This window comes from Drosophila busckii, chromosome 2R, assembly GCF_011750605.1.
Source record: "Drosophila busckii strain San Diego stock center, stock number 13000-0081.31 chromosome 2R, ASM1175060v1, whole genome shotgun sequence".
NCBI lineage: Eukaryota > Metazoa > Arthropoda > Insecta > Diptera > Drosophilidae > Drosophila > Drosophila busckii.
The window spans coordinates 5093697-5108479 of NC_046605.1; the positions used below are offsets into that span (position 1 = coordinate 5093697).

Genomic DNA, 14783 nt, shown 5'->3' on the forward strand with positions numbered 1-14783 from the left:
GAGAGTGCGCGAGAGTTCGAGCTCGCGCGCTCTAATTTCAACTCGTGGTGTATTTTCGTTTTCAACTTCAGTTTGGCTCTCAAGCATTCTCAATCAAACGAACAGTCGCTGAAAGTGAATCTGTTTCTGTATTTTTGTGAAAATAGCAACACATTAAAGCTCATTTGGCTTTCAACTGTTCCCCACATATACAAAAAAAAAAAACTACTTACTCTATTATTATAGATTCGTTAACCAGAGGGCAAACTGTTTAGAGAGTAGCCTGCGGCTCGTAGTTTGAATGGCTCAGTAGGTCTAAATGCCGGCAAAACTTGATCAAATCAATGCACAAAAAGAAATAAGTAACAAACAATGTTCAGTCTGGCCAAAATATAATAATAACACTCGATATTACATATAATGAGCATTAATCGAAAGCTGATTTGTAACATTGTGGAGCATAAACATTTATTTCTTTTTTTTTCAGTTCGCCAAATGAGCGGCAAAACCCCAGGGAACAAAAACAACAACAACTGTGAGTTAATAGAAAATTGCTAAAAATAAGCAGCAGCAAGCAGTGCGGGCAAACAAATTAGTAATTATATATTGATGAATGATTGATTTTAACGCATTATTTGTAGCATGTGTAAGAGTCGGAGTCGACCTTAATTAAGCCAAATAGTAATGCCACAACTGCTGCTGCTGCGGCTGCTGCTGCTGCAAAAAAAAATGATTTATGTGCAGCTAAGTTGCCAAATAGATTTAGTTAATGTTAGTTATTATTTAGTAATGACTTTAAAGAAATTTTTATGCTACAGACCGAATATATAAATATTAGAGCTACATAATTTTTAAAATATGCAAAAATAATTTGCATGCTAATAATATATTAGCAACCTCAATTTTATTTATATTCTTTAATTATAGGTTAGTGCATTGGCAATTAAAAATTATAAACAGACTAGCAAATGAATAAAATTTAAAAAAAAAATGTATATTTTGTATTTATTTGACATATAAAACAATTTGATTTAAATAAATATAAATTACAATTTATTAAAAAGACTTTTATTTATTTATTATATTTTTTAGACTTATAAACAGTCTCTAATAAATTAATTCAAGTAATAATAATTTTTAATAATGAACATAAAGAAATTTTTGTTTATAAAATGAAAAAGACATTTTTTTTACTAACTTTAACGAAATATTAATTTTACAGATATAATAAACAAATAAATATAAATAGCAAGTTATTTTATTAATTTATTTAGTGTGAGCTATATTGTATTCTAAAACTTATAAACTGTTTCTAACAAATTAATTAAATTAATAATAATTTTTAGTAATGAAATTTACAATATGTTTGTACTAAAAAATTTTTAGAAGCATTTTAATTAGCAACTTTTATAGCAGCTTGGTATTAATTGCAAGTTACTGAGCTATTAAAATATTTTAAAATAAATGCATGCTAAAAATATTTTGAAAAGCCTTGAATTTATTTAATTTTTAATTATAGTTGCATTGCTAATTAAAACTTTTATATTGCTTGTGCTTTTATAAATCATAAACACACGTTTTAATTTGTGTGCGTATTTTTTATTTATTTTAAAACAAACACCCAGTTGACCTTTTGAATTTAATTTGCAAGCCAATCAAGCTAAGACTGACTCGCCTACATTTCGCATTTGCTGTTGCTTTTGCTTTTGAAAGTGTCTTAGCCTAATGAACTTAACTCATGTGTGTGTGTGTGGCATCTTTAAGCAAAGCACATAATTAAGCTCAATTAACTGTCTGCAAGTGCCGAACAATTGTAGCTCGTTGCTTACATATGCGAGTCAGTCTATTTATCAAGCATACGCAGCGTGTGACAATGGATACAAAATTAGCATTGCATGGCTGAGCTCAGGCAGATGAGCCCGCCGTCTGGCTAATTGTCTGACTGTCTGGGTGACTGACTGACTGAGCTGCGGAGTGACCATGGGCAGCGACAATTTGCAGCCACCAAAAATCAATGACCGACCGGTTTTGCATAGGCCGACGTCGTGGTCGTCTTTGGTGATGTCGATGTAACGTAACAACTTTCGCTGAAACGTCATTCACAACAATGGCAACAACAACAGCAAAGAAATGGCAAAAGCCAGCAAGCAGATAAAGCTAAAACGATAGCATCACCCAAGCTAGAGCCAAGTCAGGCCAAAGCCAAAGCCAAACTCGAGTCAATGATGAAGCAGAAGAAATTTTCAGTTTCAGTGTCGCCAGCAGTTGTTTATTGTTGTTGTTGTTGTTTATTGTTGCTGCTGCTGTTACCTCGTTTTGCTATTAACGCAAGTCTAGACCAGTTTTGTCAGCAACCGGAGCAGGAGCCAAAGCAATAATCAACTAGACATAGCCATAGCCATAGCCGAACCGCAGCCGCTTGTAGGCGAAACAATTTTTTGTTTAACTTTCGAGTGTGTGTGTGTGTCTCTCTGGCAAACTGGAAGAGACTCATTTGAATAATTGAAAACCACTTGCACTGCAATTAAGAGCAACAAAATGAAATGTTTGATTTCTACACGCTTCACCAAAGCCAAGCCAAGCCATTTCAATCGAATGCACTAGCTTAAATTGCCGGAAAATTTCTCGCTCTCGACCAAAAGTTTCATCTTTGAATACAGTATTGTTGTTGTTTCTGTTGTTGTTGTTGCCTGTCGCTGCTCCAAATGACTTTTGCCAAGCGACACGCTACACATTCCTACACCGGAAGTTGTTAAATATAAAACATGCCAATGTGAGAGTCGCACTTGGTAAGCAACAAATACAAATAACACAATCAACAAAGCACAGAAAATAAACAAAAATTCAATTGGCACGCACTTCAGAGAAAGACACAACAGATTTTGAGTTAATTGATTTCTATATAATATAGAAAACTTATAGCTGCAGGCCAGTGCTCTCATTTGTTGTTATTTTAGTTGCTCAGCTAAAATATTAATATTATAAATTGTCTGCCTACAACTCTGATTTTCATTGACTATATTAATGCTTAGCTTAGTTGTTGACCGTAGAATGTATAACAGCTTTTATAAAAATATATTTAAAAAAAAGTACGTGCTATACACTGTCAAAAATAATTTTTAAAAATTAATGTATTACGCATTTTAGTCTAAGCCAATGTATAATACATTAAATTTATAATTCTTTAAAATATTTTATATATTTTATATTTTTTTTAAATACGTTTTTAAATCTAATACTACAATGGTTTTTCTTGTAGTTTTTTTTTATAATATTTTTATAGTTGTTTTGCATAAATAATAAATTTTCCATACTAAACTATCACAATTTGTATTATCTTATATATTCATAATGTTGAATTGAACTTTAGGCCGCAACAGCGAGTGCTGATCCCTTCAATATTGCCAATGTTAATTTCTAGTTAATTCCAAATCATTTCCTTATTGCTTTTTATAGTTAGTTTGTAAATGAAATAACAAAATAACAAAAAAATATAAATTTGTATGTTCATATTTTTTTGTATAAATAAATATATATTAATATGTACATAATTATTTTTATGTGCATACTTTTTTTTAAATATTTAATTTCTAATACAAAAGCGCAGCTTTGCTTACATTTGAATAATTTCATAAAATATTTGAATTCAAAGCTAAAATTGTTGCTTAAAAAATGCGTTATATTTATTAAAAATTATATTTTTATAATTTTTATAACTTTATGCACAAAAAGCGGAATTTGATTAATTTATGTTGATTAAACAATATGAACAACTTTAATATAAAGTTGGACTTTCGCGCAGTGCGTCATAATTGCAGCTTAATTGGCTCAAAGCATTGTGTGGCATGCAACAAGCAGCGGCAAACATGCGTAATTGTGCGCTTGTTAACATGGCTAACAAAATGCGAGACATGCAAAGTGCATGCCCCATTACTAATAAAAGCAGCAGGCTAAACAGCCATGCAGCCATTAGAGTTGCGTGATGTCTACGGGGCGCCACTTGTGCATAATTCTAAGCTGCCTGCAGTTGTTGCAAGTGCGCTGCATACAATTGCCGCAGTCAGTGTATAACGCAAAGCTGCTGCAGCTAGCAGCAAAGATAAAGCTGGAGCAGCACTTCGAAACAATTGTGGTCTATGGCGATTTGAGCTGTGAGTTTGATGCGCTGCTGCAGCAGCTGCAAGCGCCAACAGTGCTGCTGAGCAATGGCAGCAGCAGCAAGGATTGGAATTTCAACAGCAATGCGCTGCTGCTAAGCTGTGAGCTGGGCCAGGAGCAAGAACTGAATGCACATACAGCGCTAAAGCTGCAAACAGCGCGACGTTTGGTTTACATGGGCGCGCAACAAACAGCGGATCAAGTGTGTGGCAGCTACTTTAAGCGTGAACAGCATAATGCAGCGTTGTTGGGCGCAGACTTTGCAACAACAGGAAATTACTTTGGTTGTCGCAGATTTGAGCAGCAGCGGCATGTGCAACTTAATGTAGCAGCAGCTGACCCAAGCTATGTGCAGCAGTTTGCAAATATGCAGGGCTTGGCTATAATAAGCGAGCCTGATCAGCTGGCGCCACGCTCCATGCTTTATATAGAGCATGGCGCATATAAAATGATTGGCTATGTTGCAGACTTGATCAACACATTCGTGCAACGTTATAATGCAACACTAAAGCTAAGCGAGCGCTACGACATAGGCAAGATTATATATTATGGTGATATAGAAACGCTGGCGCAGCTGAATCGCATTGATGTGGGCACTACGCTGGGCTCTTCGCTAGCCAAAACCAACTTTGATTATCTAAGTTATCCTTATATATCCACATCTTACTGCTTAATGATGCCGCTGCCTGCTGCGCTGCCTTATAAAGAAATTTTCGCGCTTATAGTCGAACCGCTAGTGTTGTGCATATTGCTGCTGTTGATGTGTTTGCTGTCGCTGCTGCTTGTCTATGCGCAGCAGCTGAGCTGGCGTCAGCTTAGCTGCTGCAATGTGCTGCTCAATGATCGCTGCCTGCGTGGACTGCTGGCTCAAGGATTTCCGTTGCCTGCTAACAGCAGCAAAGAGCTTAAAGCAGTTTGTCTGCTGCTTTGCTTTGCTGGTCTAATGACCACCACCATGTACTCCGCATATTTGCAGTCCTACTTTACTGAACCGCCACTCGAGCCCAAGCTGCGCAACTTTTCCGACATACGCATTGCGCAGCAGCAAGTCGCTGTTTATCATAAGGAAGCCAACAATTTGCTGCGCAGCTACAATCTGCATATCACTGATGCTCAATCCCATGTGCGCGTCATGTACGATTGGGATGAGTTTGTGCACAAGCGCGACACTTTCGACAAAACGTATTCATATCTTGTTGCCGAGGTGCGCTGGGACACCTACGAGGAGCAGCAGAAGCTCTTCACGCAGCCCATTTTCTACTACAGCGACATTTGCCTGAACAGCTTTGTGCTCCTCAGCGTTCCACTGCGTCGTCATCTGCCCTATCGGCAGCTCTTCGATGAGCACATCCTGCGCATTCAGCAGTTTGGCTTGCTCGAGCATTGGCTGGACAGAAACTTCTTCGATATGGTTAGACTTGGGCTAACGCCGCTCGAGGACTTTAGCACTGCGCCTGAGCATGAGGATTCGGTTTACTTGCGTGATCTAACCACCATTTTTAACTTTTATGTAGCTGCCAATTTGCTGGCCTGCTTTTGCTTTGGCCTTGAATGCTGCTGGGCCAGATTGCGCAAGAGACGCCTACGCAGTGTTAAATGCTGGCGGATATTAGCGCTGAGTAGCTACACTGAGCGAAATATGCAGTGATTATCAATAACTTATTTTAAATTTTGAAAACTGAACTACAAAGTACAGAAATAATAATTCAATTAAAAAGCAAAAGGCGAAAAGTCAAACAAAAATTGAATAATCAATATAAAAAATATAAAATATGCATAATTTGGCTTACTTTTAATTTCAAATAATTAATAAACTGTAAAGAGCCTCTATTTCTCTTAGTTTGAAAGTTAACAAATATTTAGAATTTGCCGCACAAGAGTGTCAAAATTTAAATTCAATTAATTGCTTAGCTTATTTTTATAAGCAACTAATTTAATTCATGTTATTTAGCTTAGCTATAACCAAAATTAATTAAAAATTATGTAGTTCATTATTGACCTAATTTAATTTAATTAATTTTGGGTATTATTAACAAAACAAAACTTATTACATTTTAAATTTATTTGTATAGGCAGCGCATTTTATTCATGTTAAAATTTGATTTATTAAATATTTATAAGTTTGCTTACTTTGAATTCAAAAATAATCAAAAAGTTAGACGCCGTCTAAACACAAAATGTTGCATCTATTTTCATTAAAAGCTTATTAAATTTAGGTTAAAAATGTTGTTTTTTATATAAAATACAACAGTTTTGTTCAAAGTTGCATACGAATTGTGCATTTGCATTGAAAACTGAACCCATCGTTCATATTACTCGATTTCTTGCTGTGTATTTTGCTATTTTCATGCAAATCAGTTTATAAACGACAAATATTGCCAACATCCGCACAGGGCTATATCTCTATATATGTAGCCAAGTTATTGATTTTTATTTAAAACGATGCCGTTGGGATCTTAAACGACACTCAAGAGTTGCCTTATCTGCGTGTCTATCTTGACATTCCAATGCTTGAAGCAGCTTGGCTACCAACATTGCATGCCACAATACAAAATACAAAAAACACAATGCGGGTGTCTCTCTGCGTATAATTGATTATGCAAACAGTTAAAAACCAAAAATAGTCATAATTTATTTAAAGCATAATTTGGCAGCAGCGGCATTTTTGGCGCCGTATGTTATCAGCTTTGGCTTTTGTTGATTGAATAACCTTTTTTCCTCAGTTTTATAATGAGCTGCAAATCAGTGCAGCTTATTGTTCAGTGGGTGTTGGATGAGTCTACAGTGCCAACGCTTTGTTATCTTTATTATGGTGACGTATGGGTCATAGTCATAGTTTTGTTGTCTCTTTTTTATTAAATTAAAAGCTTAAGCAACAGTTTTAATGCTAGAAATTGGTTATGGGAATTGCAGCGTAAATTGCACAACAGCTATGAAAGCCGTAACGAAATCTTTCTATAGCAGCAGCAATTATTCAATTGTAATCGCTGTACGTTATTCTATTATTATGGATTTGATGGATGCTGCCAAAGCTCAGACTTGAGATGATGATGAAGTTTGGCTTTAGACTCATTTGTAACACTTTGCAATAACAACAAAGCGAGCTCATCTTCCCTAAGCTCTGTGAGCTTAGCAAACCGAAGTAGACCACTCAGGGTCATTGTGGATTAAATAGGTTTTGCGGCTTATGTCATTATGGTCAGCTCTTGAACAATGCATAAACTGTTTGGTTTGGTTTTACGTTTTCTGTTTTCTGTTTGTGATGAGACCTCGCTCTATAAGTCAATAGATACACACATACACACACACATACAGAGACAGCGGCTGGCACATTTTAATTACCAATCAGACAAGATACATTTGTGCATCGTTTAGGCAGGTTTTATGTTGTAATTAAAGATTGAATTTTGTGTTATGTTACGCCTCATAAAAACCCCACTAATGCGACCTTAGCTCGCGGCACTCTAAACAAATTCCAATATAAGTAAATGCATAACTTTTTTAGCTGCATATTTTTATTTATTTGCTGCGTGCGCATATATTTTCGAAAATTTGAAGGTGTTAATTTTTGGCTTTTGCCATAATTTGCTGCCAATGTCGGCGCTATTACATTTTTTATAAGCCGCTTTTATTTTTTAAGGTCGCATCTGCTACTTTTTGTTGTTACCCAAAATTGCAATACAATAACAACAACAACAACAACAATTTGGCAGCAAGCCGCGTGTAACTAACACAGCAATTTATTTCCTTCCTAGTTTTTGTCGCTGTAAGCCATTAAAGCGCGTTAACGCAGATCAGCAAAAATAAGCCAACTAACGTCAACGCTTCCCATTCCCACAACGACGCTGGCACCCCAAAATTCCAATTACTCGCGTTGAGTATCACTTTTGAGCTCGCTTATTTTTCTTCGCTGCGCACCAGCGGCATCTCCCGCAGCGACACGCTTGCGTATACGTAACGTATTAATTATGGCACACATACCAACAAACTACCATAGGCTAAATAACAAAAGCAAAAGCGCCAACAATTCGCAACCAAAATACCGCACTTAATTAGCGAAATTAATCACAAAAGCAAAAAGGGTTCAAACATTTAATAAATCTTCTGGCCTGTGCCTGCTCTCTGTGGTTTTTTTTTATTATTAACAAATGAAAGTCTGTTTATTAAAATAAATTTTCAATTTGCAACAATGGAGCAAAAGTGTCGTCGCGTGTCAAGCTTTTATATACTTTTGTATAAAAATGTAATTGTTGAAAGAAAGGCAATTTTTTTTGTATAGGAAACCAAAGTGGTTTGCGTTTTAACAACAAATAAACATGCGATATATCAATCAAAGCGTTAACAAAGGTGTCAAGTAAGTCAATTTTCATATCCTCAACTTAAACAAAGTTCAATTGCATTTACAATCTTTTTTGGCAAGCTGCACATTTTACTTTTTAAGTTGACGCTACAAATGCACTAGTTAATATTTCAAATTTAACGGCTGCTTTTCCAACACGGCTAAGCTGTTTCACCGCTTAGTGTTGATAACGTCATCACAAATGACAAATAGCTTAGCACGAACGCACGAGTGTCATCCAGCATAATTCTGCTTACTATCGCACGCAACTATTCTAGCGACTGCTCGATAGCTTTTCCATTTGCATTCGCAACGCTTTCCAATTGTAACACAATAAGAGCAAACGATACACGCGTGAGCTATACATCGCCAACAACACAGTTATCGAGCAGCTTGCGCATGCAAATACCGATGTATCGATGGGTTTTTAACACATCACTAATCCCAACACAAAATATGAGAATATTAGTGCAAAATTTGTTGTTGTTATAGTTTATTTTTTAATAGTTTTTGATATCGCAAATGCATTATATGCACATAATCAACGCGACGTCGTGTTAGCAGCGCTTAATGGTAAACAAAATTCACTTAGTGTGTGCTTGAATAATCAAATCGTCGACGTTTGTCTAGAATTTTTGGGTGTGTGAGTTTGTGTGCGTGTATATGTGTATGACACGGGCGTGTATGTGACGTGTTCGGTGAGCAAATAAATGCTGCTGGCAATACAAAAAGGACGGCTTCAAGGATCTGTAGATTGGATAACTGGGCGCTAGCGCCGGCTCTTAAACGCCAGCAACGAGCTGCGCAAAGATTATACAATTGGGGAGACGTCGAGATAACTTTTGTTTAATTTATGATCGCTGGCTTATGTGCTGCTGTTTATGTGCTGTATGCGTGCCCAATTGTACTTGTGTCACTGTATGCGTGCGTGTGTGTGTGTGTGCGCTCGAGAGTAGAATTTGTTTGTGTATATGTGGGAAAGCGATAAATTCTCTCAGAAGTTAACTTTTGTAGTCTCACTTGTAGTTGTGCTCACATACAACAATGTAAGTTGAATTATTATGCAAAATAATGCTTTTCACTTCCGTTGACGCATAATGCTTTCAATCTATATGTGTGTAAATTTTGATACACATGCGTGTGCATGTGTGTGTGTGTGTGTGAGCGCGCCTTGTAGCGGCAGCGGCTGCGGCGTGCTTATATCACATAATTGATATGATAACTCCCGACGACGAGGCAGTTTTATTACAATGACATTATTATCATTGAATTTGCCACTTAGCCACTTGTGTGAAGCGAGCCGCCGAAAACTCTGTGGTTGCAAGTTCATTTACTTAAATGCGCGCTGATTTTTATTTACAGTTTGGCCAGCGTTTCATGGATGACACATCATCATGGGCAAGCTATTATCAAAAATTTTTGGCAACAAAGAGATGCGAATTCTTATGCTCGGCTTGGACGCTGCTGGCAAAACAAGTAAGTTGGAGTACACTTAATGCGATAGGCCACTGCTTAACTGTTAACAATTGTTGCGCTTACAGCGATTCTCTATAAACTGAAACTGGGGCAATCAGTGACAACGATACCAACGGTTGGCTTTAATGTGGAAACAGTCACCTATAAGAATGTAAAGTTCAATGTCTGGGATGTCGGTGGACAGGACAAAATTCGACCGCTTTGGCGGCACTACTACACAGGTAAGAAGGCGTTAATTTAATTATAAACAAACTAAGCTAAACAATTACTGACGTCGTTTTGCAGGTACACAAGGACTCATATTCGTTGTTGATTGTGCGGATCGAGATAGAATAGATGAGGCGCGCACTGAACTGCATAGGATAATTAATGATAGAGAGATGCGTGACGCCATTATACTGATATTTGCTAATAAGCAAGATTTAGCTGATGGTATGGCCGCCTATAACATAAGTTCACACTTAAGCTGTATTAACTGATTGTTTGTTTGTTTGCTTGCAGCAATGAAACCCCATGAAATCCAGGAAAAACTAGGCTTAACTAGAATAAGAGATCGCAATTGGTATGTCCAACCATCATGTGCCACAAGCGGCGACGGCCTGTACGAAGGCCTAACGTGGCTAACGTCGAACCATAAATTATGAGAATCATAATTCAACGTAATTTCTATATATGTATGGCATGTATTATTATTCGCAGCGAAACAAAATTATTATATTTTTTATTTAAAACACACAAACACAAGAAAACGCCAGACGCATTGTGAAGAAAATCCCAAAACAACAAAAACAAAACAAACACACAGAACAGAAATTAACAGAGTTGAAAAGCATATATTATATAGAAAATATATAGAAAGGCGATATATACGTATATACGAATGCGAATTGATATACATATTGTATCTAAAACGCATAAATAATCATTTAATATTCTCACTAGTGAATGTACACATAATAAATGATTCAAAACTCAACGTAATGATAAAAGCACAGTCACGAAACATTAACAACAACAACAAAACAAAACAAAACAGAGAAAATACATAAAATAAAAAAGAAAAATCAGTATAACAAGAGCAAAATTAGTTGTTAAGTAAGTTCTTCTTGTAAATTATGATAATGAGCCACGTAAGCAATTAAGTTGAATGCTTGTTTATTGCAACTGTTATTTGACTTGAAAACAGAAAGAGAGAGAGAGAGTCGTAAATAAAATAAAAAATAAATCAATTGTAAATAAATATTCAACAGCAACAAAATACACTCCGATGAATTGAAAAAAACAAAAAACTAGAAACGAAAATACAAAACAATGAAAAACTAAAAACTATAGATTAGTCTCCAAAAAAACATGAAACAACAACAACAAACAAAATATAACAAATAGTAATTGTGCCTTCCTCAATTGTGCGTGTCCAACAGGACCAAGACTCTTTAATTTGCAGCGGTGCTGGGGTAGAGATCCCAGCAACTTAATTCTCTTTCAGGTCAAGCTGCTGCCGATTTGCAACCCTCGTTGCAATTTCTCTGATACTGATTCCTAAACATCTTTGGCTATTGTTTATGAATGCTGGAAATGTAAATATGCCAATTCCATGCCCACAATTTAATGCAAACACAAATCGCTCGCTGTGCCTGGCAAACTTAACAATGTGATTATTAATTGCTAAACGATGCATTTAAAATTGTTTTCGGTTTCGTAAACTCGTTCTCAGCATTTGAACAGATACACAAGCATTTTACCTGGAAACCGACACGTGTCATTGACTTGTGCATATTTGTGTAAAAATTCTGTTTTGGGCATGATACGCTTTATTGATTCAAATTATACTACATAGCGCTTTTGTTTGCTCATCATCTCGAAAGGTAAACAATATTCAAAATTGTACTAAGCAAGCAAGAAAAATTATTAGTTCAATGAGAAACATATTTGAATTCCTAATCTAATAAATTTTTTGGAAAATTTTTATTTATAAAATGCAGCAATATAAATCGAGCCTTAATGCAGCAGGTCTATTAGTTATAACCGATGTGCGCCATATAATTTTAAATTTTCTAGATTTTTTTTCTTCAACGAGCTTTGTACATATTTTTATTTCGCGCTCTTTCTTCCTATTTAGGTCATTGCACTATTGCTGAGTATTCTACTATATCTTAAATATGTTTTCAGCTAAGGCTAAGTATTAATGCTGTGGCTAAGTATTGGAACTTTTATTTCAAATATTTGTAACTTAAAAACTCTTTAATTTTGAAAATGTTAATGCAGAAATTTGATTGATTTAACTAAAGACAATATTAATGAATTATTAGTATTTAAAATTTAATATAAATTTGCAGAAAAATATTTAAATTTCTAAGACTGTTTGTACTTTAAATATTTTTCTTAGTCTTCAAGTTCTGTTTGAAAATTAACGGTCAAGTCACTTCTTAAATTATTACAACTCTGTAAATATTTAAAAAAGTTACTTTAATATTTTAAATTTAAACATGTAGCAGGTTGTTTTATAAATTATTTAGCAAACTATTTTATTTATAGTAGTTTGCTTACTGTCCCAATTGTTGAAATTGCACTGCTTTTAATTCAAAAACTTTCAACTGCATTCCCAATTTGTTTTATTTAAACAGCAATTAGATAGTAACAGTTCAATTATTTTCTTTTTGTGGAATTTACACTTTACACCCATTAGAGATGTAAAAATGAAAATTGGAAGCTCGAACTGTCGCAAATGGAAGCAGAGCCGACGAATTTTGATTGATTAAATAAAGTGCACTGCACTTGATAAAACAGCAACAAAAAACTGAAAATGAAAATAAAATCAGCACTTATTCACACACACACGCAGAGAGAATGTTTATGTGTGTGTGTGTGAGCTGCTGGCAGAGAAGAGATGTCGCCCGTTCAAATGTCAAGAACCAACCCTCTCGACTATGTTTGTCTCGCTCGCACACTGAGCGCTTGGCAGCTGTCTCGCTTGCGCAAGGATAGCGCAGGATAATGCGCGTTTGCTCCTCCCACAGCAGAGAGGCGTGGCCTGCAAAGCGCTTTGACTTTTGCGTTTGTTTCACTTTTGTCCTGGGCATAAACTTCTGCCGGCGTCAGAGCAGCCTCCCATCCCATCCCAGACTCCAGCAGCAGCAGCAGCAGCAGAGAGAGATAGAGCTAGAGCGTGAGAGTGAGAGAGTGAGTAGGAGCTGGTAGGTGATTGTTGTGCTCCGACATCTCATTTGTTACAAAGTTAATGTTGGCGTATTAAGCGCAGCAAAAGCCTCAACAACAAAAGCGCCACTGCAAAAAAGCAAAAAGGATACACAAGGACCATGGGAGCAGAGCATGGAGCCAGGCACGGCAGGCAGCATGAACTTTTATCGATTATTGGATTTGGTCTCTGCATTTGAATATTTGGAGCAGCATTTAAACATTGTATGCCAGTCCCCCCACGCCTTTGACTCTATTAACAATTTTGAAAGCAACTTTAAATAGAATTAACTTACATAGAAAAAGTTGCTTTGTATACCACATTTAATTAACATAAGGCAATTTAATAGACTCAGCATAGATTGTAGTAAAGTAGTCAGGGCTTTAAAGTCTTAGCCAGGCTAACTATTGATTATTTCATATTGAATATGCAAATATTTTTCGAATTGTGTATGTACTTTATACATATATACATTACAGTGTTCCTTATTTTATGTTTTCAAAGCTTCCAAAACTTATGTTGACCATTTTAGATCAACCAACCAATTATAATATATTTTAATGGTATAGCACAAGCTAAGTTTAAATTTCGGATATCATTTAATAATCTCTAAGTATCGTATGAAAATACAATAAAATATATATGTATATATTAAAGTGAACTTTAAGCACTTGTTTATATTTATATAAAGTTTTTTTTTTAATAATAAATATAATAATATCATCACTTTATTGTATATAGGGTATATCTAATTGTAAGTTAGACCCTCTTTCGATTTAATGCATGAGTTGAATAGATAATATCACTTTATTGTATATAGGCTATATCTAAGTTAAGGTCCTCTTTCGTTTTAATGCATAAGTTCAGTTGTTCATTTTTGTTTCATCCACTAAACAACTGATTTATATCAAGTTCAGTTTTGTAATCATTAATATTTGATAATTCAATCATTTTGATTAATTGAACTTATTCAGCAGAAAACAAATCTACTATATAGACATCTTAATCAAGCCTTTGCAATTATTTTATGTATTTATTTTCTATTATTCATATGTATTTAGTTTCTACAGATTTGTGCTATGAACTCAAACTCAGCTCATACTAAAATTAATTGCTGTACACTGAAATTAATTACTTTAAATTCAATCTAAGCAAAACTCAAGCTCAACTCATAACTATTACATATACTCCAAAATAAATCGTTTAAAAATATTACAACTTTCTTGCGGTTAAGGAAGATCCTAGTTCAATCGACTAAATTCATTGCTATACTCTTAAATAAATTACTATCAATTAATTCCAAACCCTACTCATAACTATTCCATGTACTTCAAATCAATTTTTAGAAGCAAACTACAACTTTTAGCTCTAGTTCATTCGACTAAATGTTGCTCCTATACAAAATGGAATTCCATAAATTGCATCATCTGCGAAAATCTGACATCATTGTCTCAAAGTTGTGCAAGCGCATTAGCATTACGCCCATAAATCTGTAATACTTAAGGTCAAGGGGTGTACTACATAATAGTCGTACTCCACCCAAATCCACCAATGCCACCGAATACGTCTTCTTGGGCTACAAGCCGCAGCAACAAACTTGCGTGCAATTCAATTACAGTTAACTGAGAAGGCAGC

General features: G+C 35.3%; 2 protein-coding genes across 2 annotated transcripts; both read left to right on the forward strand.

Moving 5' to 3' along the window:
* Nucleotides 1-3961: 3961 nt before the first annotated feature.
* On the forward strand, nucleotides 3962-5785 carry LOC108594755. Its single transcript, XM_017979893.1, has one exon. It carries the CDS (start codon nucleotides 3962-3964, stop codon nucleotides 5783-5785), a length of 1824 nt encoding a protein of 607 aa, XP_017835382.1.
* Nucleotides 5786-8923: 3138 nt separating this feature from the next.
* On the forward strand, nucleotides 8924-11193 carry LOC108594990 (ADP-ribosylation factor 6). Its single transcript, XM_017980123.2, has 5 exons — nucleotides 8924-9049; nucleotides 9839-9952; nucleotides 10018-10173; nucleotides 10238-10384; nucleotides 10454-11193. The coding sequence occupies exons 2-5, from the start codon at nucleotides 9871-9873 to the stop codon at nucleotides 10594-10596; spliced, it is 528 nt and encodes a 175-aa protein (XP_017835612.1). The 5' UTR covers nucleotides 8924-9049; nucleotides 9839-9870; the 3' UTR covers nucleotides 10597-11193.
* Nucleotides 11194-14783: the final 3590 nt, after the last annotated feature.